The 25,018-nt window shown below is 43.5% G+C and overlaps 1 protein-coding gene across 2 annotated transcripts in view; it reads left to right on the top strand.

Annotated features, from left to right (window-relative positions):
• Positions 1-25,018, top strand: part of MCPH1 (microcephalin 1) — a 238,240-nt gene that overhangs the window by 35,280 nt on the left and 177,942 nt on the right. For both annotated transcript variants that reach the window (XM_032618443.1, XM_032618442.1), the window contains exon 9: positions 13,714-13,823. In XM_032618443.1, the coding sequence (XP_032474334.1) occupies positions 13,714-13,823 (110 nt within the window). The remainder of the gene's footprint in view (positions 1-13,713; positions 13,824-25,018) is intronic.

Below are 25,018 nucleotides of genomic sequence, written 5' to 3'. Positions count from 1 at the left end.
TTTTAAAATCATGTCAAGCCTAAAATTAATATAAAACAGTGAGTGTACGGAATTATTTTGGTAGCTAAGAATATCCCGTTCTTGAAGCTTACATTCTCGTTCTCAGTTTTCATCTTGTGTATTCTTTCAGCTTTTGAATAATGCTTAATGACATGCAAATATAAGTCAAGTAAAAAAAAAAAAAAAAAATCTGCTTCCAGGTGGTGTGAGCACCCTGCAGCCCCAGCGCTGCTCTGGGGCTCACCGCCACGTCCAGGGCCCCGAGGGGCCTGGGGCACGTGTGGTGAGGGATCACGGGCTGTAGGCAGGGCCCTGGCGTAACTGAATCTCAGAGATGGAATCAGATATTCTGTGTTCCCTAACGTAAGGACATGTAGATTGGTCTTGTTTTACGTCATCCCAAGAGAGAAAATCATTGAATTTAGGACAGGAAAAGACTTACCTATTGTCTAGCCTAAACCTAGGTCTTTGTTTTATGGTGGTAAAATAAAGACCCACCGATCTCTTAGGTGGTCCACAGTCAGTCCACCTGGCATCCCACCTCTCTCTGGGAGCCCCACCCCCACCCCAGGTAAAAGCACATGGCCTGCGGGCTACCTTAGACATTCGTAGATGCTGAAATTGCGAAGCGGTGAATCCCACTCTGTACTCCAAGTTGTACCTCTGCAAATCTTTTATGTTGCAATAAAAGTCTTTTTTCAGTTTCTGTTTCCGTTCACTTTTACTCATCACCCTTGTCAGTGTCTAAGATAGATACTGTGCAGCCAAGGTTGTGAGAAGAGGTTACAAAGACACTCAGTGATAAACGTTAACAGAACGAGAATGGAGGGAGAAACTTCTGAGAAAAACAATAACCTTTGAAATCATATTAACCAATAATTGTATTCTTTCTAAGCTTTTCATTCTCTAGTTTCATAGAAACACACAAATACATGCTCAGTGTAAGAGAAACTGCTAAAAAGGGTAAAATCATCCTGTCCTACTCTCCTCATCTACCCCTTTTTGTTAGTTCATTTAACAGGGGTTCTGTGCACCTGTCGTGTCCCCGGTTCCCTTCTAGTTCCCAGGGAGACGGCAGAGGAGGCAGCGCCCCCGCCCCCCAGAGGTTACATCCTAGTGAGGAGGATGGGACAGCAGGTGTACGTCAGCATCATGCCAGGTAGTGTGCCGCGTGAGACAAGGGCGCTAGTTAGGTTAGGGAAGGCCTCTCGGAGGAGGTGACCTTGGCTCACAGGCCTGGGCATGGGAGAAGAGGTACCTTGTGGCTGGGGATCATGTTTCAGCCTGAGGAAGCAGCAAGTGCAAATGTCCTGAGGTAGAAAATGCCCACAAGCGCCGCAAGGAAGCCACCATAGCGACAGCTCTCTGGGCTGCGGGAGACGGGCAGGAAGTACAGTCAGAGAGGCCCCGACAAGCCTGGGGTGGCTTTGTTTTGTTTTCAAGTGTGATGAGCCACTGGTGGGTTTCAAGCAGGGAGTAACCAGTTGTGATTTTTGTTTTGGATGTAAGCCTGGGAGTGTCTGCTAGAGGCAGTCAGCCAGCAGTTGTGTTTCCTTCCAGACATTGTGTGAGTGTGTGTGTGTGTGTGTGTGTGTGTACAAACACACAAGTGCAAGAAGATGTTTTAGGGGGATTTTATCGCATACGTAGGATTACATTATCCTATTGCCTTAAAATCTGTTTTTTTGAAAAATACGTCGTTTCCATATCAGTATCAACAGAGCAATAGGTCTACCTCATTTTAAAATATGTTTCAGGAGTCAATGAAATTTTTCTGTAATGAGTCAGATAGTAAATATTTTAGACTTTGTGGGCCAGGAGGCAAAATCAAGGTACATAGGTAGTTATACCATGAGAAAAAGACATTTTTACAAAATTTTTATCGGCTAAACTGAAAGTTGAGTATAACTTCTTTGTAATACAAGTTTTTTGTAATACAAGTCTAATGAGCGTAGAATTCTACTTTGGGGGAGGAATAACTTAATTGGGGTTCAGATTGAGTGATCTCATCAAAATTGATCGCTAATGTTTATTAAGGCTGACGTGTAATAAGATTTTATGTATTTCACCTTTGAAAATGCCGTTTCACACAGATAGCCTACCACTCCCAAAGCAGGCGGTTTTCATCGAGCACATGTTGCCTAGGAAAGATCTACAGGCTTTTATTAGTGTCCGCTGCGTGTGCCCTGTAGCAGGTCCTCCCGGAGCAGGTGTAGCTCCTCCGCTGTGCAGTCGTGTGGGGTTTGAGTAAATCCCCTTTGCTCTTGCCTCAAGGTCTGCAAAACGTTGCTGGAACTGGAGCTTGCTCCTGGGAGATACATCCACATCAAATTAGCACGACAATGGAGATCTTCTTGTTTTAACTTCTGGCACCGCAGGACAGGAAGTATGTAAAAGCTGCTAGATGTCACTTACGTGTGGAAATGGCTTTCCACCCCCTGTGGCATTGCTGACCACAGCTCTTCGGATGCCCACCTGAGGTCGGTTTTCACTGTCAACTAGGTAAAGCCGATTCATCATCCTGAATTAGCGCACAGCTTGGCTGATGCTCGTTTCTCAGTAACAAAGGTGGCTGGAGTGGTCCCACGGGTGCTGCGTGGCCACCGGCAGGAGCAGAAGGAAATCCTTTCCACACCCACGCCCTCACTGTGGTCCTTGGTCTGAGAGAGGCTTTGCTGTGGATGACGGAATTGCATGTCAGCACAGACACGTGCCTTATCTAAACAGTTTGACCATGTCCAATTAGGTTCTTTTTGATGAATCATAGTCACCAGTAGAGGTTGATGAGAAGGCTAGCTTGCCCTCTTCTGCAAGCTCTGTCTACCAGCTCTTATTGAAAGCAAGTCTCCAGACATGCAGACATTATAAAACATGATTGGCATGCAGATGGGGAACCGTCCACAGATCAGACCTATAAGCTGAAGTCCCAGGTCTTGTCCTTTAAGTTGACTGTCTGTACCTGATCTGAAAGGTTTAGTAGAGGCAGACGGGATTCTCGGGGCTCATTTCTGGAAACTGGGCAGCATCAGGCCACTAGATAACCCTCAGCCCTGCAGTTTCTCATAGGACCATTTAGGGACCAAGTCTTGGATATGACCCCTGGGTACCAGCTATGGCACATGCCCTACTCATACGTGGGTAGGAGGGCCCTGTGATATTTTAGCCAATCCATGAATTTAACTGAGAAACATTCCTGGCATCCATTACTCTGATGAACAAGCCGATGATATCACCAGTTACCACTCATTTCTTTCATCCATTTTGCCAGTTAACAAAGCATCTAGTATTGGGCGGGAGGGTTTATAGGAGTTGTCTCTAAAGTGTGATGTTTCTGTGAGCTCACCACTACTGGCGGGGGTGTCTTGATAGGGAAGCAGTAGCCCACGTACTTCATGTCACACAGTCTGTGATGAAATGTGCTAACCTACAGCCTTCACGACACTGTGTTGCTCTGTCTTGGTGCACTAATCCTTGGGACAGAAATGGCAGGAGGGGTCTGTGCTGGCTTTGGTGGGTTTGTTGGTGGTCACTGCCTGTGTCTCTGAGCTGGGAAGGATTATGAGGCTTGGTCTCGGCTTTGAAGGACAAGGTGACATGAATAGTAGTGTCTGCTTAGAGAAGTGATTGACATGCTTCAGTAGCGGGTTTATCTGGATTATCACTTTAATTGGTGGAGAATTACAGGCAAAAATGCTATAGTAATTGTCTGTAGAAGGTATTTTTATATTTCTTCATTTGTAACCCCAGGCAGGGAATTGCTTTTGTAATTTCAGATTTGTTTTGCAGCCTTTTGAGAAAGTGATAATCTTATTTTGATGTAACTGATAGATCTCACTGAAGTCATCAGCAGATATACCATTTTCAATTGAATTAATTAAAAATATTTCATACATGTTTTACGAAAACAAAGCCCAGCAAATTATAGGCACTTACATATTCTTATTCAGTGTAGAACATTTTGTATATTCTGAATATTTCTTCATTTAAGAGAAAGTATGATTTACTATTGTACCAAGTAGGTAGGCATACGTGTACATGTATCCCTTAAGTATTTAAAATTGAAGATTAATTATTGTACTTCTGGATAATTCAAGTAAAATACAAATATATTCAGAAGAGTGTTTCTCCACACCCTCTTCTCCAGAACCTGCCAGACCACTCACTGGAGGTAAGAAATCCTAACAGCTTGATGTAAGTTACTCAACCTATGTGGCTACAAGGAGGATATTAGAACCCACTGATTATTTGACTGCTTGATTTGTTTATTTGTATATTTATTCATTTATTCGCTAATCACCTATGTCCAGCACATAAGCACAAGGGGAGTTAATGATGTAAAGCTCTGTCCCTTTCCCTTCAGGAGCTTAGACATGCAGGGAAGACGGAGTCAAGTTAATCCATATACGAGGATCAGGCAATTCAAAAGATGGAGAGATGACCCCCAATGGGAGAGGTTATATGGTACTAAAACTGATACACGTATTTAAAATCCAGATTTTAATTATCTCTACAATGATTATAAAGGAAAAGATTCCACATCATCTTTTGAAGATCATCATTAGATTTTATTTTTGTTTTCTTGGTTAACAAAGTGAACTTGATATTTTAGCAGATGAATGTGTGTGTGTGTGTGTGTGTGTGTGTGTGTGTGTGTGTGTGTATTCTCTTGTCACCTGAGTATTGCTTGTATAGAGCTTGTGAACTGGCACGTATCCAAATCCCAAAAGTATATATGGAAAGGATTTTTCTTGGGTGTCTTTTAAGGCTCTTTCCACAGTTTTAATATTCTGCATTCTACATTGTTCTTAAATAATTCATTATTCAGATTTTAGGAGCTCAGAAGAAATTTCCCACTGGGACCGCGTTAACATTTTCTATTGATTAGTATACGCCTTTATTGTTAAAATTATAGATTCTTAAAAATCAGCCTTCAGAAGCCTTTTTTTCTTTGATATAGTTGATCTTAGAGTGTCTTGTACCTGTAAATATTGATTGCTTTAATATATTATTAGTAACAGTATTATTAGTCTTAATTCTGTGTCTTGGAAGTAGGAAAGTAGGCTGTGCAGGAGGATAGATTGTTGGGAATAAGTTTATTTTGTATTTCTCTGCCCTGGACAAAACATGGACCAAGTTTCTTTTCTTTTTTATTTGTAACATCTTCATTGGAGTATAATTGCTTTACAATGGTGTGTTAGTTTCTGCTGTACAACATAGTAAATCAGCTATACATAAACATGTATCCCCATATCCCCTCCCTCTTGCATCTCCCTCCCACCCTCCCTATCCCACCCCTCTAGGTGGTCACAAAGCACCAAGCTGATCTCCCTGTGCTGTGCGGCTGCTTCCCACTAGCTAGCTATTTTACATTTGGTAGTGTATATAAGTCCATGCCACTCTCTCACTTCGTCCCAGCTTACCCTTCCCCTTCCCCGTGCCTCAGGTTCATTCTCTACGTCTGCGTCTTTATTCCTATGCTGTCTCTAGGTTCGTCAGGACCACTTTTTCTTTTTTAGATTCCATATATACATGTTAGCATCCGGTATTTGTTTTTCTCTTTCAGACGTACTTCACTCTGTATGACAGACTCTAGGTCCATCCACCTCACTACAAATAACTCAATTTCGTTTCCTTTTATGGCTGAGTAATATTCCATTGTATATGTGTGCCACATCTTCTTTATCCATTCATCTGTTGGTGGACACTTAGGTTGCTTCCATGTCCTGGCTATTGTAAATAGAGCTGCAATGAACATTGTGGTACATGCTTCTTTTTGAATTATGGTTTTCTCGGGGTATATGCCCAGTAGTGGGATTGCAGGGTCATATGGTAGTTCTATTTTTAGTTTTTTGAGTAACCTCCATACTGTTCTCCATAGTGGCTGGTATCAATTTACATTCCCACCAGCAGTGCAAGAGGGTTCCCTTTTCTCCACACCCTATCCAGCATTTACTGTTTGTGAATTTTGTGATGATGGCCATTCTGACTGGTGTGAGGTGATACCTCATTGTAGTTTTGATTTGCATTTCTCTAGTGATTAGTGATGTTGAGCATCCTTTCATGTGTTCGTTGGCAATCTGTTTATCTTCTTTGGAGAAATGTCTATTTAGGTCTTCTGCCCGTTTGGGTTGTATGTTTTTCTGATATTGAGCTGAATGAGCTGCATGTATAGTTTGGAGATTAATCCTTTGTCCGTTGCTTCGTTTGCAAGTATTTTCTCCCATTCTGAGGGTTGTCTTTTCATCTTATTTATGGGTTCCTTTGCTGTGCAAAAGGTTTTAAGTTTCATTAGGTCCCATCTGTTTATTTTTGTTTTTATTTCCGTTTCTCTAGGAAGTGGGTAAGAAAGATCTTGCTGTGGTGTATGTCATAGAGTGTTCTGCCTATATTTTCCTCTAAGAGTTTTATAGTGTCTGGCCTTACATTTAGGTCTTTAATGTCTTTTGATTTTATTTTTGTGTATGGTGTTAGGGAGTGTTCTAATTTCATTCTTTGATGTGTAGCTGTGCAGTTTTCCCAGCACCACTTATTGAAGAGGCTGTCTTATCTCCATTGTATATTCTTGCCTCCTTTATTAAAAATAAGTTGACCATATGTGTGTGGGTTTATCTCTGGGCTTTTTTTCCTGTTCCATTGATCTATATTTCTGTTTTTGTGCCAGTACCACACTGTCTTGATTACTGTAGCTTTGTAGTATAGTCTGAAGTCCGGGAGCCTGATTCCTCCCGCTCTGTTTTTCTTTCTAGGATTGCTTTGGCTATTTGGGGTCTTTTGTGTCTCCATACAAATTGTGAACTTTTTTGTTCTAGTTCTGTGAAAAATGCTATAGGTAGTTTGATAGGGATTGCACTGAATATGTAGATTGCTTTGGGTAGTATAGTCATTTTTACAATGTTGATTCTTCCAATCCAAGAACATGGTATATCTCTCCATCTGTTTGTATCATCTTCAATTTCTTTCATCAGTGTCTTCTAGTTTTCTGCATACAGGTCTTTTGTCTCCTTAGGTAGGTTTATTCCTAGGTGTGTTTTTCTTTTTGTTGCAGTGGTAAATGGGAGTGTTTCCTTAATTTCTCTTTCAGATTTTTCATCATTAGTGTATAGGAATGTAAGAGGTTTCTGTGCATTAATTTTATATCCTGCTACTTTACCAAATTGATTGATTAGCTCTAGTAGTTTTCTGGTAGCATCTTTAGGATTCTCTATGTATAGTATCATGTCATCTGCAAATAGTGACAGCTTTACTTCTTCTTTTCCAATTTGGATTCCTTTTATTTCCTTTTCTTCTCTGATTGCTGTGGGTAGAACTTCCAAAACTATGTTGAATAAGAGTGGTGAGAGTGGGCAACCTTGTCTTGTTCCTGATCTTAGTGGAAATGCTTTCAGTTTTTCACCATTGAGGACGATGTTGGCTGTGGGTTTGTCATATATGGCCTTTATTATGTTGAGGAAAGTTCCCTCTATGCCTACTTTCTGCAGGGTTTTTATCATACATGGGTGTTGAATTTTGTCAAAAGCTTTCTCTGCATCTATTGAAATGATCATATGGTTTTTCTCCTTCAATTTGTTAATATGATGTATCACGTTGATTGATTTGTGTATATTGAAGAATCCTTGCATTCCTGGAATAAACCCCACTTGATCATGGTGTATGATCCGTTTAATGTGCTGTTGGATTCTGTTTGCTAGTATTTTGTTGAGGATTTTTGCATCTATGTTCATCAGTGATATTGGCCTGTACTTTTCTTTCTTTGTGACATCCTTGTCTGGTTTTGGTATCAGGGTGATGGTGGCCTCGTAGAATGAGTTTGGGAGTGTTCCTCCCTCTGCTATATTTTGGAAGAGTTTGAGAAGGATAGGTGTTAGCTCTTCTCTAAATGTTTGATAGAATTCGCCTGTGAAGCCATCTGGTCCTGGGCTTTTGTTTGTTGGAAGATTTTTAATCACAGTTTCAATTTCAGTGCTTGTGATTGGTCTGTTCATATTTTCTATTTCTTCCTGGTTCAGTCTTGGAAGGTTGTGCCTTTCTAAGAATATGTCCATTTCTTCCAGGTTGTCCATTTTATTGGCATAGAGTAGCTTGTAGTAATCTCTCATGATCCTTTGTATTTCTGCAGTGTCAGTTGTTACTTCTTCTTTTTCATTTCTAATTCTATTGATTTGAGTCTTCTCCCTTTTTTTCTTGATGAGTCTGGCTAATGGTTTATCAGTTTTGTTTATCTTCTCAAAGAACCAGCTTTTAGTTTTATTGATCTTTGCTATCGTTTCCTTCATTTCTTTTTCATTTATTTCTGCTCTGATTTTTATGATTTCTTTCCTTCTGCTAACTTTGGGGTGTTTTTGTTCTTCTTTCTCTGCTTGCTTTAGGTTCAAGGTTAGGTTGTTTATTTGAGATGTTTCCTGTTTCTTAAGGTAGGATTGTATTGCTATAAACTTCCCTCTTAGAACTGCTTTTGCTGCATCCCATAGGTTTTGGGTTGTCGTGTCTCCATTGTCATTTGTTTCTAGGTATTTTTTGATTTCCTCTTTGATTTCTTCAGTGATCACTTCGTTATTAAGTAGTGTATTGTTTACATGTGTTTGTATTTTTTACAGATCTTTTCCTGTAATTGATATCTAGTCTCATAGCGTTGTGGTCGGAAAAGATACTTGATACGATTTCAATTTTCTTAAATTTACCAAGGCTTGATTTGTGACCCAAGATATGATGTATCCTGGAGAATGTTCCATGAGCACTTGAGAAAAATGTGTCTTCTGTTGTTTTTGGATGGCCTGTCCTATAAATATCAATTAAGTGCATCTTGTTTAATGTATCATTTAAAGCTTGTGTTTCCTTATTTATTTTCATTTTGGATGATCTGTCCATTGGTGAAAGTGGGGTGTTAAAGTCCCGTACTATGATTGTGTTACTGTCGATTTCCCCTTTTATGGCTGTTAGTATTTGCCTTATGTATTGAGGTGCTCCTATGTTGTGTGCATAAATACAATTGTTATGTCTTCTTCTTGGATTGATCCCTTGATCATTATGTAGTGTCCTTCTTTGTCTCTTGTAATAGTCTTTAAAGTCTATTTTGTCTGATATGAGAATTGCTACTCCAGCTTTCTTTTGGTTTCCATTTGCATGAAATATCTTTTTCCATCCCCTTACTTTCAGTCTGTATGTGTCCCTAGGTCTGAAGTGGGTCTCTTGTAGACAGCAAATATATGGGTCTTGTTTTTGTATCCATTCAGCCAATCTGTGTCTTTTGGTGGGAGCATTTAGTCCATTTACATTTAACGTAATTATCGATATGTATGTTCCTATTCCCATTTTCTTAATTGTTTTGGGTTCGTTAGTGTAGGTCTTTTCCTTCTCTTGTGTTTCTTGCCTAGAGAAGTTCCTTTAGCAGTTGTTGTAGAGCTGGTTTGGTGGTGCTGAACTCTCTCAGCTTTTGCTTGTCTGTAAAGGTTTTAATTTCTCCATCAAATCTGAATGAGATCCTTGCTGGGTAGAGTAATCTTGGTTGCAGGTTTTTCTCCTTCATCACTTTCACTATGTCCTGCCAGTCCCTTCTGGCTTGCAGAGTTTCTGCTGAAAGATCAGCTGTTAACCTTATGGGGATTCCCTTGTGTGTTATTTGTTGTTTTTCCCTTACTGCTTTTAATATATTTTCTTTGTATTTAATTTCTGATAGTTTGATTAATATGTGTCTCGGAGTGTTTCTCCTTACATTTATCCTGTATGGGACTCTCTGTGCTTCCTGGACTTGACTATTTCCTTTCCCATTTTAGGGAAGTTTTCAACTATAATCTCTCCAAATATTTTCTCAGTCCCTTTTTTTCCTCTTCTTGTGAGACCCCTATAATTCTAATGTTGGTGCATTTAGTGTAGTCCCAGAGGTCTCTAAGACTGTCCTCAATTCCTTTCATTCTTTTTTCTTTATTCTGCTCTGTGGTAGTTATTTCCACTTTTTTTTTTGGTGGTACGTGGGCCTCTCACTGTTGTGGCCTCTCCCGTTGCGGAGCACAGGCTCTGGATGCACAGGCTCAGCGGCCATGGCTCACGGGCCCAGCCGCTCCACGGCATGTGGGATCTTCCTGGACCGGGGCACAAGCCCGTGTCCCCTGCATAGGCAGGCGGACTGTCAACCACTGCGCCACCAGGGAAGCCCTATTTCCACTATTTTATCTTCCAGGTCACTTATCCATTCTTCTCCCTCAGTTATTCTGCTTTTTATTCCTTCTAGAGAATTTTAAATTTCACTTATTGTGTTGTTCATCATTGTTTGTTTGCTCTGTAGTTCTTCTAGGTCCTTGTTAAAAGTTTCTTGTATTTTCTCAATTTTATTTCCAAGATTTTGGATCATCTTTACTATCATTACTCCGAATTCTTTTCCAGGTAGACTGCCTGTTTCCTCTTCATTTGTTTGGTCTGGTGCGTTTTTACCTTGCTCCTTCATCTGTTGTGTGTTTCTCTGTCTTCTCATTTTGCTTACCTTACTGTGTTTGGGGTCTCCTTTTCACAGGCTGCAGGTTCGTAGTTCTTGTTCTTTTTGGTGTCTTTCCCCAGTGGGTAAGGTTGGTTCAGTGGGTTGTGTAGACTTCCTAGTGGAGGGGACTAGTGCCTGTGTTCTGGTGGATGAGGCTGGATCTTGTCTTTCTGGTGGGCAGGACTGCGTCTGGTGGCGTGTTTTGGGGTGTCTTGGAACTTATTTTGATTTTACGCAGCCTCTCTGCTAATGGATGGGGTTGTGTTCCTGGCTTGCTAGTTGTTTGGCATAGGGTGTCTAGCACTGGGGCTTGCTGGTCGTTGAGTGGAGCTGGGTCTTAGCGTTGAGATGGAGATCTCTGGGCGAGCTCTCACCGATTGGTATTATGTGGGGCTGGGAGGTCTTTGGTGGACCTATGTCCTGAACTTGGCTCTCCCACCTCAGAGGCTCAGGCCTGACACCCCGCTGGAGCATGAAGACCCTGTCAGCCACATGGCTTTTGGGAAGTCTGAGGTCTTCTGCCAGCATTCAGTAGGTGTTTTTCAGGAGCTATTCCTCGTGTAGATGTATTTTTGAGGTATTTGTGGGGAGGAAGATGATCTGCACGTCTTACTCCTCTGCCATCTGGAAGCCATGTCCCCTAGTCTTCATGGACCAAGTTTCTCTTAATAAATTTAATGGTTTTCTGAACCGTATGTTCTCATGCTGCCTTCTCCTGGTTTTGCCTCCAGAGAGATCTTCCCTTAGTATCGAAAGTATCTCTTAATCCTGCTCATTTCCATGGGTTGAGGGAAGGTAGTGATTTAACTAATTGACTCTGAGAGGTGAGTGAGTTCACTTTCTCACCTTGATGTATCAGTATTTGATGATATTGATGACCCAGACAAATTTCTGAATGGTGAAAATTCAGGCCACATAACAATAATAAACAGCCTGGGGTTGTGAAGTTCTTTTTCTCTGTATTTGATCCTTTTTTGAAAATCGAGGCAGTGAATCACTTATATAATGAAGAATGAAAATGAGGGGAGAGAAAAGAGTCTAGGATCTATGACTGGTCCTGAACGATTGATAACACCCATCACCCTGGGATATGTCGAAGGAAGAACAGCTACAGGGTGGACCGTGGCATGTCAGCTGAAATGTCTCGGGGGCGTTCATGATAGGTGTCCGTTAGGTGGTTGGGTTTATCAAGTTGCACCTCAGGTGGGAGGTCTTAGCAAGGGACATTGAGCTAGGACCCTTCAGTAAAGGATGACTTCATGGGCTATGGTGAAATCACCTTTGAGGCAATGACAGCCCACTTAAGGAGCAACCGTAGCAAAATGTCTCCAAGAGGTAGGGAGCCAGGAAGATGGGGTCAGTGTTTGCTCACTGATCTGCCTGTTCTCACCTTCCTTGGCACTCTCAGCTGCTTTGGGTTTACTGATGACACCCTTAAAGGGAACGTATTAGTCAATGACTGTAGCTGTTGTGAAATGCTCTTTTAATGTAACCACATGAGAAATCATTTGCGTATATCATTTTGTGACTGCATGATTGTGAAAACATGTCATTAGCAGTGTCAGTCTGTCTTAAGTTTTAAATGGCTATAATGCGTAACCTGGATCTTTATGTCTACAAGGTGCTTATTTAAAGCCTATTTCATTGTTCTCAGCTAGAACTGAGGCAAAATGAGTACAAGTGGGAAACGTAGCATAGCTAGATCTTAGCACAAACTGTTGTATGCAGAATGTCCTTTTACGTGCCCTACTAACCCATCCACTCCAAGTGAGGTCTCTATTTAGCTAGCTGCAGCCATCGCCGGGGTTGGGCAGTCACCTGGGACTGAAATAGGACTGGGAGAGAAGTGAAACACAGGGAAAAATACAAGCTTGCTGGGGAGATGGCAGGATCAGCATGTGACTGGTTCGAGCCTCCGAAGGAATCCAGTATTGGGTGTATAGGTGGGTCAGGGCCTGAGCTTAAAACACTTTGGGGGCCCAAGTTGAAGATAACTAGTTTGAATTCAGTGAAATACTTAAGCATTGTTGTTCCACATTTCGTTTTCACTGAGCTAAAACCCCATTTTTGAAAGAAGAGTTAAAAGTTTCAAATCAGATCCTCCAAACTTAATTATATCTATCTTATCAGAGCATCCTATTTTATGGAAATACCTGCACAGCAGTCACCCTCACGTTATGATTTCAATTTCCAATGGCTCTGAAATCATTTTAGCCTTGTATCATGTTCATTTCTCTATGTCTACATTTTGTGTTGGGTTGTGAGCTCCCTAAGGGTGGGGACAGTATTTGCGTATCTTCGCATCTCTGGTGGGCGGCCCCTGAGCACTAGATATTTGTTGATAAGCCCGTCAGTGACAGAGGGGGATGACGTGGAAGGTGGGTGTGTGGCACGGCAGTGGCTGGGACCTGAGCATCCCCGAAGCTGCTGTGTGCCCTTCGTGTCAAGGTGCGAATTCTCCTACTGAGACCGTGTAAGTGGTGGCTGGTACGCTTAGTCCTTCTTCAAAGTGTCAACAAAGTCAGACATCAGGCAAACTATTTGGGGAGGAAAGAATGAGCGTAGGGAGCACAACGTAAAGTCGTAGCAATGGATGAATCGAACATTTCACACTCCATTGTTGGCTACTTAGGGTTTCTACACCGTTTAGCATCTGATGAGACTGGATTTCACGTGATGAATATCTTCTTTTTGGTTTGTGTGTCTTCCAAGAGGTTGGTCTAAGATGGAAGTCTGTGGGGAGTAAAATCACCACCTGTCATTTGTAGATTGTAACCTGAAACTTTGTACTGAAGACCGTTGGCTGGAGTAACTCAGACTCACCCCAAAGCTAAGGTTACTTATTTCCTCTTAATACAGAACTGCCTTTTCTGAGAAGCTGGCTTTTGGTCAGTATGTAAAAACCTAAGAATTGGAGTTTGAATAGTGCATAAGGTATAGGCATCATTTTGCATTATCACGGGATGCGTGGGATTCTGTCGAACTAGTACATTTTCATGTGACAGGCACAGTTGTTTCTGACCCTTGAGTTAGTGAATTGCTTGGGATATTGGAGTGGAATAAACTGAATGTTCTAACTAGATCTCAACAAGCAAGGAGTATGCAATGTTTATTTTAAAAGGCTATACTTTCTTATTACCACAATGCATAAGTAAATTAATTAAAAGTTTTGTATTCAGCTTAAGTTGCGTTAGTATTCGGTCCATGTAGAGTTCTAACTAATCTTCAACCCACTTGGGTTTTAGGTGTTAAAAGAGGACCAACAAGGCATGATGTTTTGGATGGCTCATGGGAAGGCTTCAGGGATCTCGTCAGACCTCATGAGGAATCAAGGAAGAGAGAGAAAGGCCAGAAGGTTGGTGCGTGAAAATATTGTTTTTAAACAGTAACCCAGATGTTCTGCTCTGGGTTAATGAAGCCTAAACTCCTCTGCCCAGCTTGTATTTGATTTTTAAAAATTAATTACGGGTGGACGTTGGGAAACCCTGACAGTAAAACCAAGGACGCTGGTCACATTCAGAGCAGAGAGTTACTGTTGGCGGAGCAGGCCTCCTCTTGCCCCTTTGCCAGCGCACTTCTCGCTTGTAAAAATGCCGCCAGCTTCCCTCGGGCAGGGAAGGTTGGTTGTGCCAGCAACTGCTGTTGTTCTGTAATCTGAATAAACAGTCACTAGGCAGGAGGTGAAGAACGCGACCATCTTCCATTTGTGAGCTAATCATGGTTTGACCCGAAGCCATCGGAGGGAAAGGTTTTCGTCCTGAGGCTCGGGCACCCACTTCTCTGTGGCTGCAGCCTCGGAACCCGGCTCTTTCTCTGAGGCTGTATGGCGCTCTCCTTGCGCTGGAGGCTTACTCGGATAATGTGGGGAGGGCTTTACATTTGTTGATTCTTCAGCATCTACTCTCATTGCTGAACTTTTGAATTAGCCACTCATTATCTTGGTACAGCTTTTGTACCTGCCCCGTGGGTGACCTCGGTAGAGAGCTGGTGCCCTGCGGCTGCATTTAGGTTTTGTTGCCCTGTGTTCCAGTCTTCTTCCTAGTTGCGGCATGGCCACTTCATGTTTTTCCTTTGAAAAAATTAAGAAAAAACCTGTCTGGCATTCATTCCACTGATACTTACAAAGTGTGCGGTGCTGTCCATGTCCTGCTTCTCCGGATGCGTTCCGTCAGTGCTGAAGGGCGTGATCACTGCTGGTTCGTGTGAAAGAATCGCCTGGAGGACTTTTTTTTCCCAAACTCCTAATGTGCTTCTCACCACCCCCTCTTGCCCTTTGGTAAACATAAGTGTGTTTTCTGCGTCTGTGAGTCTGCGTTTTGTAAATAAATTCATTTGTGTCATGTTTTAGATTCCACATATAAGTGGTATCGTATGATATTTGTCTGTCTCTGTCTGACTTCATTTAGTATGACAATCTCTAGGTCCATCTGTGTTGCTGCAAATGGCATTATTTCGTTCTTTTTAATGGCTGAGTAATATTCCATTGTATATATGTACCACATCTTCTTTATCCATTCATCTATTGATGGACATTCAGGTTGCTTCCATGTCTCGGCTATTGTAAATAGTGCTGCTATGAACGTTGGGGTGCATGCATCTTTTTGAATTAGAGTTTTCTCTGGATATATGCCCAGGAATGGTAACTCTATTTTTAGTTTTTGAGGAACCTCCATACTGTTTTCCATAATAACTGCACCAGTTTACATTCCTACCAATGGTGTAGGAGGGTTCCCTTTACTCCACACCCTCTCCCACATTTATTACTTGTGGGCTTTTTGATAATGGCCATTCTGACCAGTATGAGGTGATACCTCATTGTAGTTTTGATCTGCATTTCTCTAGTAACTAGCGATGTTGAGCATCTTTTCATGTGCCTGTTGGCCATCTGTGTGTCTTCTTTGGAGAAATGTGTATTTAGGTCTTCTGCCCCTGGAGGACTTTTTAAATGTGCAGATTCTCTGGTCCTACTTGGGACCCTCTGAGTTGGCATTTCCCAGGTGATGTTTACATCACAGCAATGAGCTGTGAAAGCCCCACATGGAGTAGAATCTCCTTCTTCACAAGAAAGAAACCGGTACTCAGGGCAGAAAATTCACCGTGGGTACCACGTCTCCCTCAGGGCAGAAGGAACAGAACCTGGATCTACTGTCTTCCATGTGGCCTTCTTCCTAATCCATTTCTTATCCCCATTCACTGCACAGCCTTTTCTCTGATGTGTCAAGAACTCGTCACGCCTGAGGGCAGTGGCCCCCAGCGTTGCCCCACATTGCAATCACCTGGGGATCTGAATTTTGTTAAGATTCCTGGCTCACACCCCCAGACAGCCTGATATCATTTCTATGGGGTGCCTCTTGGGCACTAGGATTTTTTAAAACTCCTGAGCTAATTCTAACGTGAAGCAAAGTTTGGAAACCACTTTTGTGCCTTAGGGACTTTGTCTAGCATAGTTCAAACAAGTAATTTATCCTGGAAGAAGTTGTTTGTTTCTAAACATGTCTCATATAAACTGATTTTATTGTTTAGACTTGTAAAAAACAAAGACAAAAACTTAAAATCCTGATATGTTTGCTTATGGGATAAGCGTTTTTAAATTTAGATACCAATATAGAGATGAATGGTCATGGTCTATCATTGCACAGGTTAAAACAAAGGACAATAGAAATTTCTTAAAATGCAATTTAAAATTTTAAAGATACAGCTTCCTGGCAGTTTGAGGTCTTGGAGTATGGGTGTGGGGAGTGGAGTTTATATTGTTATGTTATAGCAAGTCAGCAAAAACACTAAGTTTAGTTGACTGGTATTAAAAGTCTACCATGTAGCTGCACAAGGATTGTGAATTGGTGAGTTAAATACAGGTCTCTGATCTGTAACTTACAAATATAATGTTAGTCTTGAGGGTTATGATAGTATCCAGTCATTCCCTTTTTTCCCTACCGAAACTGAGGTCTTACCTGCTTGCTTTTGTTCCTTATTAGATTTCAAGACAACCTGTGTTAAACTGAAATTTCAGACTTTTTAACATAGTCACGTTTTTATGTATAAGTATATATAAGGGATTAGATTCCATCGAGCACAACAATTGTTGACATTTCCTAAAAAATATCTTGTAATTGGATTTTAATGTTGAGTAAAGCAACTTTACAGGAAATATCTTTCATCAGCTAATAATTAAAGCACATGCCTCTACTGAAATGGAGAACTGTTGGGTCTAGAGTATAGGATTGCATTTTTACATTTTCACTTGGGAGCTAGCGTCCATGCTGTTTCCGTCAATATGAAAATGGTTTGAAGCGGATGTGTCCCAGGACCCTAGTGATCTTTTTAATCTTAAACTTGACGTAGCACCTACGGGTAATGTCCCTTCTGGGCAGCCCTGCAGAGCAGGCCTGTGAAGCTGTGAATCCTAAGTTCTGTGCTGTGTAACAGTGCAGTGTGGAAAGTGGGCAGCCTGTGGGAAGGGACCACAGCCTGGGTAGGAGGTGTGGCCTGGGAAGGATGCTGGTGCATCCAAAAAAGATGCTGAAATCAGCCCCAGCAGGTTCTGGGTGAACTCTTCTCATTCTTGGTTTTCTGTAGTTTTGCTGCATCTCTGCCTGAGTGTTGCTTTTGTCACCAGCCTGCCGCAGGTCGCAGGTCTTCGGGTCTTCCATCTGCTTTGGAGAAGTCTCATTTCTCTTTCTTCCACTTCTGGAAATTCACTCTCATGTGTTACCTGAGCCTTCTGTATCCCATGCCTCATGATTTTTCTGTATTTCTATATTTCTCTCCTTTTTTATCTCCTTATTTCATTCTGGGTATTTTCTACTGATTTCCCTTTCGCCTCTCCCTCTTTATATTATAGGTGTACTCTTATGATAAACCTATATATTGCATTTGAAAACTTCATTATTGTATTTTTCAGTTTTTGTTATTCTATTTGGATTTTTAAAAATTTCCAGCTTTCTGCCAAAATTATTAATTTTGTCTTTTATTTCTTTATGCATAATTAGCATATTTATTTTGAAATCTAAACCGGGTGACTCCGTTTTCTGGCTCCCTTAGTTTCTGTCTTTATTATCTGTTGTTTCTCTTAGTTTTCTGTCGTACATTCCTCTAATATGCTTTATTATTTTTGGCATGTCTTCCTACCAGGAATTGAGATGATCTGAGGCTGAGCCTCTCTCTCTGTGAGGCCAGCTCTCCCCTTGCTCACCTGAGGGTTTCTCTTCCTCCTGTGATTCACTGTCTTATCAGCTCAGCAGTGTCTCCGAATCGTGGGTTTGTGTCCGTCCAGCTTTACTAACTGTTCACGATGGGGAGGTTGTTCCGAACTACTTAGTCGATCCTTCCTGGAAATAATGGGTGAATTTTAATGGCCATTAAAACAGTTTTTTTTTCTCTCATTAGAGATGGGATAAATCCTTCTCTGAGAAAAGAACAATGAGAGACCAAGTCAGCAGAATTTTTCAGATGAACGTGCAAGTCATTGGTTGCAAAAGACACACTAACCATCTCTTAAAGAGGGAAAACAGATATAATTCAATAAAGAATTACAAAATCTCAGAGCTATAATTTCCATTAGTGATTATTTGGTTTAGTACCCGGGAAGAGTCATTTTGTACATCAGTGGGAAACTATCTTTTTTAGACTTATTACTTTTTTTTTTTTTTTTTGCGGTACGCGGGCCCCTCACTGTTGTGGCCTCTCCCGTTGCGGAGCACAGGCTCCGGACGCACAGGCTCCGGACGCGCAGGCTCAGCGGCCATGGCTCACGGGTCCAGCCGCTCTGCGGCATGTGGGATCCTCCTGGACCGGGGCACGAACCCGCGTCCCCTGCATCGGCAGGCGGACTCTCAACCACTGCGCCACCAGGGAAGCCCAAGACTTATTACTTTTAACATATGCTTATAAATTCATTGAACCTTTTATATTTTGAGACTCCAGTTAAGCAATATCATCACCTCCATAATCTTAGCTTACAATACATGGGTCATTGACAAGGAAATCTATTTCTGCCATCTTTTCACAGGGAGAAATATAAAATGTTGACAGATCGTAGCCTGTCTTGTTAGTTGCTTGTTTAATATTGTCAGAACCTGAAGAAGGTAAATATAACATTAATGCTAGTGATACGGTGAACGCATATGAAAATGTGGGGTTTTTCCTCCAAAGTGTTTATTCTACTACTTCTGTTATTCTTGTTATTCTTGTTCAAATATTATTATCCTTAACAAAATTTTTCTTTTTTTAAAAAATTAATTAATTAATTAATTTTTGGCTTCATTGGGTCTTGTTGCTGCGCGCGGGCTTTCTCTAGTTGCAGCGAGCGGGGGCTGCTCTTCATTGCGGTGTGCGGGCTTCTCACTGCAGTGGCTTCTCTTGCTGTGGAGCACGGGCTCTAGGCGCGCAGGCTTCAGCAGTTGTGGCTCGCGGGCTCAGTAGTTGTGGCACATGAGCTCAGTAGCTGTGGCTTGTGGGCTCTAGAGCGCAGGCTCAGTAGTGTGGCACACGGGCTTAGTTGCTCCGCAGCATGTGGGATCTTGCCGGACCAGGGCTCGAACCCATGTCCCCTGCATTGGCAGGCAGGTTCTTAACCACTGCGCCACCAGGGAAGCCCCCCAATTTTTCTTTTAAGGTAAGTCATCCACTGGACAAGAAAACCCAGCTTTCCTTAGTGGCTGTGGTTTTAAATCTTGCTTTGGGGCCCTCTCTGCCTAGCAGGATTGCCCGTCAGAGGGTGAACTCTGGGTCAGAGCACAGGAAGTGTCCAGGTAGCTCTCACAAGCTTGGAGGCTTAGACAGACATGAAGGGCCAAATACTTCAAATTGTACAAGTACACTTATTTTGACTGTGGTTTAAAAGAAAAAAAAAAAAAAGACACTACACACTAGATCAAGTGCTTAAATATCCAAGTTTCTTAAACAGAGTAGAAAGCAAATGATGAATAACGGTTTATGTATGTTCCAATAATTGCTTGTTCTCACATTTTTACTAGGATATGAGCCCTCTAGGACACAAGCTTTAATCTTTTAATATTCATCGTAATACAGTATGACACACAAAATTGGTGTTTAGTAAATATTTGCTGAGTGAATAAGGGCTGCACGAATTTCCCTTCTGCTTTTTGAGTTCATATCTTACACCATTTCTGGTGCTTCTAACCATCACACAGTGATGTTGTGATCTTCATAGTATACCTCATTTCTTTTTGAACGTTCTTCCTAAACTTGTGAAATGGCCTCGTATTAGTGAAAGAAGGAAGGTTTCCATTGCAGGACATTGTTGCCACAAGCGTTGATTCCTGAGCCAGACTCCACTATGTGGTTGTTCTGTCACACTGAACAAGTAAATTAGTATTTCTGTGCCTCTGCTTCCTTTTATATTAAACAGGCATAGTAATAGCGCCAGTCTCAAAGGGTTTGTGCTAATTAAATGAGTCGAAACCTGCAAAGAGTTGAGGATGATAGATCCCTGATATTCATGGGCACTCAACAAAAGTTAGCTCTGTTTTCCAGCACAAATGTGGGTGAAGATGACATCCACATATGGACTCAAAGCAGACTGGGGGGGTCACTCTGCCACCCGCTTCCCTAGCCCCCCCAGAGACTGGCACGTGTCTATAATGAAAATGGCCCTCAAGGTTCCAGTATGGCCCAAACTATGTCTCTTCCTGGATTCATTGACCACAGTCATGCCTGGGCCAAAACGGCACCTCAGGGCATGGGGGGGGAGGGAGAGCTGGGGTGCATTTTTGAGAAGCCCCCCACATGGTTCAGACGTGACGATCATCCCCCCAGGTGAGAACCTGTGTTACAGGGTTAGATGGAGCCTCGTCTCTTTAGGTCTGTAGCGTGAAATCAACCCCCGTCACCTTACCCGGAGGCAAGCGGTGTGCGTTTCCCATCCCGGATCCCTGCTCTGGTGATTTGCTTCCCTCTCTCTTCTCATACCATTACAACTGCCTGAAAATACCCGGGCTCTCCTAGGAGACCTGCGGGAGGGGTACATAACGTGCTCACTGTCGCTGCTCATCGTGGCCGTTCCTCAAGCACCGAGACCTCTTCCAGAAAGAGCTTTCCATCTTGCCATCACGCGGAGGTGCTGGAGAGAACTCCCAGCGAGCCCTTGTTCGGAGGGCAGTAGGGTTGGAATCACAGCTTGTCCGGGTCAGGCTTCTCCGAAGAAGGAAGCTTGCAGCCGAGAGAAGGTAGAAGGGAGGCCACAGGGGCACGAGAAGATACGCTGGGCCGTGGGGCGGCCGTGGGGGCTCGAGCGCAGGTCCAGCCTGGGTGGGTGGGCTGTCCGGGGCAGGGGCCAGGAGGGCTGGGGAGACGGAAGCCTCCGGAATAAAGAAGTCGGGTGTCTGAGCCACGTTTCGTGTTCTTTTCCCTGGTGTCTCCTCTCCTCGGAAAGGTCCCTGAATGAGCACTTCACAGCCCTACTGGAGACTCCACTGTTTCATGAGTGTGCTTTTACAGTTTGCAGTAATTCCAGGACTTTGGCTCTTTGCCATTAGATAGTGTGCTTGGCTGGAAGCATATAATCTGGTGGGCCGCTTTGTTTTTAAGTTTAACTTTCAAGTTGAAATAGCAGTGACTCATCCACATGACAGGTGATATTTATTTTGTTTCTTGACAGTTCAGCGTGAGCATGTTGTTACTACTCCGGGGAATTGGCACACTTCCTGGAGGATGACACCCTCTGTAAATTCCACGTAAATAACTCCATTGTTCAGACACCTCCTGCCCTCCACCGATGGGGCCTGTCTCCTGGCGGGGGGCCTTTGAAGACAGATAATTAGAGAGATGAGCTGGCAGAGACTGCAGGCACCCTAGGTTTCGAGCACGGGTGTTTCAAGGATCCGCCATCCCTTCGATGAACCGTTTCTGGCACAGCGCGCCCAAAGCTGGCAGTGGGGACGCGGGAGTGTGTTGGTTATGACAGGTGTCGCGCCCGGCCCCAGATGTGACTCCGAAGCCCCGGAAACCCGCGGCCTCTTGGTGGTGTAGCAACTGCTTTTGGCTTTGTTAGCGTGTTGTTTTTTTCTTGTTGTGTATGAGAAGAAAATAGTTATAGAGAAAACATTCAAAGAGCATCTTCAAGCGGCAGCACCTTTTCTTTACCGTATTTTCCGCGCCCCGTGGCTGCCATTGTGCGTGTTCTAAGGTGTGTGCTTCAGAAACCCTCAGGTGTGCCCCGTGCGGGAGGTGCTTGGTGTGAGAGCCGCTGGGCTGGCGCTGAGGCCATTCTCCTGAGCGCCCTAAGTCATCTTGGGCCATGTCAAGGTAGGGGCCAGGGTAGAGCCCCCCACCCCCTGCGGAGGTCACGAGGCCGAGAGAGGAAACTGCTAGAAATCCTGTTACCATCTGCCGGTGGGCACTGGGCAGGCTGGGCCAATTTGAGATGCACCTTCCAAATGTGAAGTCACAGCTGCCGGTTCCTAAGGTCTAGCTTGCTAAGTAGGACCTTTGTTAGCCAAGCGATAGTAAACCACAGTAACCTAGCTTAGAAATATCAAATTCATCTCTGTAAACTATGCAAAACCTATGGGGACTTCCCTGGAGGTCCAGCGGTTAAGACTTCGCCTTCCAATGCAGGGGGTGCCGGTCCCATTCCCGGTCGGGGAGCTGAGATCCCACCTGCCTGGCGGCCAAAAACCCGAAAACATACAACAGGAGCAACATTGTAACAAAGTCAATAAAGACTTCAAAACGGGTCCACGTCCAAAATAATCTTTAAAAAACATATGCAAAACCTCAAGCAAAACAGTAACTTGACGAAGTAGCAAGCGTGAAACTTTAAAAACCCCATCAGAACGGCTTCTTTGGGAGTAAAGGAACTGAAGAGAAGGAAGAGAAAGACACGGGTACAGCCCCGGGTCCACCTCGGCCCCTGCCGCCGTGCCCGTGTAAATACTCATTCTTCACCGACAGCCGTGGCGCGGGCCGTTCCTGCCTGCGAGTCGATTCCAGGTCCCCGGCCCCGCCCGGCTCCCCGGCTCACACCGGCTCTCTTCTCAGACCGCCCGTCCACGCTAACCGTGGTCACTCTGCTTCTCTTAGCAGCAGCTGGTTTGGGAATATGACTCACTTCGGCCCAATGAGATGCGAAGGGAAGTCTTGCTGGGAGGTTTCTGGAAAAAAGCCTCCTCTCACTTGAGCCAGCCCTGGGAAGAAACCCCTCCGAGCTTTGTTATGGCTGGACGCGCCCGGGGGAAGGAACCGCACAGCCCGAGGACCGGGCCAAAGAGCGGGCCCCGGGGAGGAGGCAGGAGGGGGCCCTCCGATCTCACGGCTTCTTCCCACTGACGTCAGAGGGATGTTGCGACAAGGGACCCAGCGCTGCGTCTGTGATGTTGCTAGGCTACACCAGGACGCACACATACGGAGACGCAGGGCTGCACACATGTGTACACAGAGCTGGAGCTCACTTTAAACGTGGGTGGTTTTCCCAAGCAGGCTTTTCATGTCTGCTCTGGAGGAGCGGCGCTGGCCTCTCCAATCACAAGATATTTATTACTTCTTTCCTTAAGTCTCTTCAACTCTCTCGACTCAGGTTCAAAGTTATTGCTTTCCAAATAATACTTAAGAATATGAATTATTGGATATTAGCAGTTAAAAAAGAAATAAAAACAGCATTATTCAGATGGAAAGGAGTTAAATGGAAGAATGACAGATGAAACCACAACTCAAAATCAATGAGGCATTATTATAGACTGTTAGAAAATAAAATAGGACGCATTTCAAATAGATTTTGTCATATGCTTTTGTGGCTTTTGGATATGAGTTCAGATTTAGTTCATCTATCAGTGGTGAGTCGGTGTAGCGTACAATGGCTGTGAAACGGGGCAGCCTGGCCTGGAGGGGTCCTTACTCTGGTCTTCATCATCAGTGACTTTAGTTTCAAAAACTGCCCTTTTTGAACTTATGCTATCTTATTTTTCTACAGAAATATCTTCTGCTCTTCACTTCTGAATAAATTCATGAGTTAAAATCCAGTTCTGTTCATTTTAAAAAAGGGTCTGAAATCTTTCTCAGCATTGATCAGATTGCAGCTTTTTTCTTTGTTTCTGGTATGTTTTACCATGTCCCTCCAGCTCCTCCGGTGAAGTTTGAACGCAAAGGTGGGACAAAAGATGGGAAACTAGGAATCAGAAACTGCGGAGGAGGGCGCGGCTGTGGTGGGAGCCCAAAGCACCAGGGCCGGAGCGGAGAGGGTGTGTCTTTTTGTCTTTTCTTTCTTTCTTTTTCTTTCCTTTCTTTTTTCCTCTTCTTTTCTTTCTTTCTTTCCTTTCTCTTTCTTTCTTTCTTTCTATTTTTATATTGGAGCATAGTTGATTAGCAATGTTATGTTAGTTTCAGGTGTACAGCAAAGTGTGTCTTTGTCTCAAAGTAAAAGGTCTAGCCTGGACATCCCATGAAGTTGCATATTTTCCCCCAAATCTACCCCTCTTATTTCCTAAGGGCCAGACTTGGTGAGTTTAGGGTATATTGAGAGTATATGGTGAAAGAACTTCTGCCCTTCACCGGACCTGAGCAATTAGAGCAAGTTTCTTTCAAAGGCCACATGGCAGGGGATCCCTGAAGCCAGTCCTTGTCTGCCTACTGGTGGCGGGCAGGGGATGAGAGCCAGGCTCAGGCCAGCCATCTGCCCCTGCCCTCCTGGACCCTCTGTACGTCCCTTCTCCCTCCACGCGCCCCGTGGACTCAGATTCGCACGTCATTCGGCGGGTTGTCATTTGTTCAGGTAGGTGGTCCCAGGTTGAGCCTGTGTGAGCCCCTTGGAGCTGCCCTCTCCCCAGCCCCTTTCCCCTTCATGGTCTTCCTTCCCTTCTAGAACACTAAGATGACCTGGGCTCCTGCTTCCTTTCCTTGCTCTGGCACCGTTTCTCCATGAAACTGGTTCCCTTGAGTGGAAAATGGATTGCATAAAAACAAGACAGGACACTCTCGGTGTCTTGGTCTGCTCAGGCTGCTGTAATGGAATTCCACAGACTGGATGGTTTATAAACAACACTTCTGGAGGCTTAAGTCCAAGATCAAGGCCCAGCCTTGGGTCCTCATACAACAGAAAGGATGAGGGAGCTCTCAGGGGTCCCTTTAATAGCATGAATCCCACTCATGAGGGCTTCACCCTCAGAAACTAATCACCTCCCAAAGCCCCCACCTCCTAATACCATCACCTTGGGGTTAGGATTCCAACATAGGAACTTGGGGGACACAGACATTCCGTCCATAACAGTGTGCTCCTTGATATTAGGGCTTCATTGCCTCTAGTCCCCCATACGTTCAGGGCCAGGAGATGGGTAGACGCGTAGACCCCTGGGAGTTTCAGTGTTAGATGTTAAGTTTGTTAGATAAAACATCTTAATAAGTGGGGTGATATATGTGTATTTTTTTAACAAATTGGGTATTGATGCATAGCTCACATATACATTTTCTCTATGCTTGTTTTTTGTACTATAAACATTCATCTTTATCCAGCATATGAGTATTCAAAATACTCATATTCAAAATACTGACGCTTTACTGATCAGTTTTATTATTGCATTGTTCGAGAACATTTAGAGA

Source organism: Phocoena sinus, chromosome 21, assembly GCF_008692025.1.
Source record: "Phocoena sinus isolate mPhoSin1 chromosome 21, mPhoSin1.pri, whole genome shotgun sequence".
Taxonomy (NCBI): domain Eukaryota; kingdom Metazoa; phylum Chordata; class Mammalia; order Artiodactyla; family Phocoenidae; genus Phocoena; species Phocoena sinus.
This window is presented reverse-complemented; position numbering and strand designations above follow the sequence as displayed.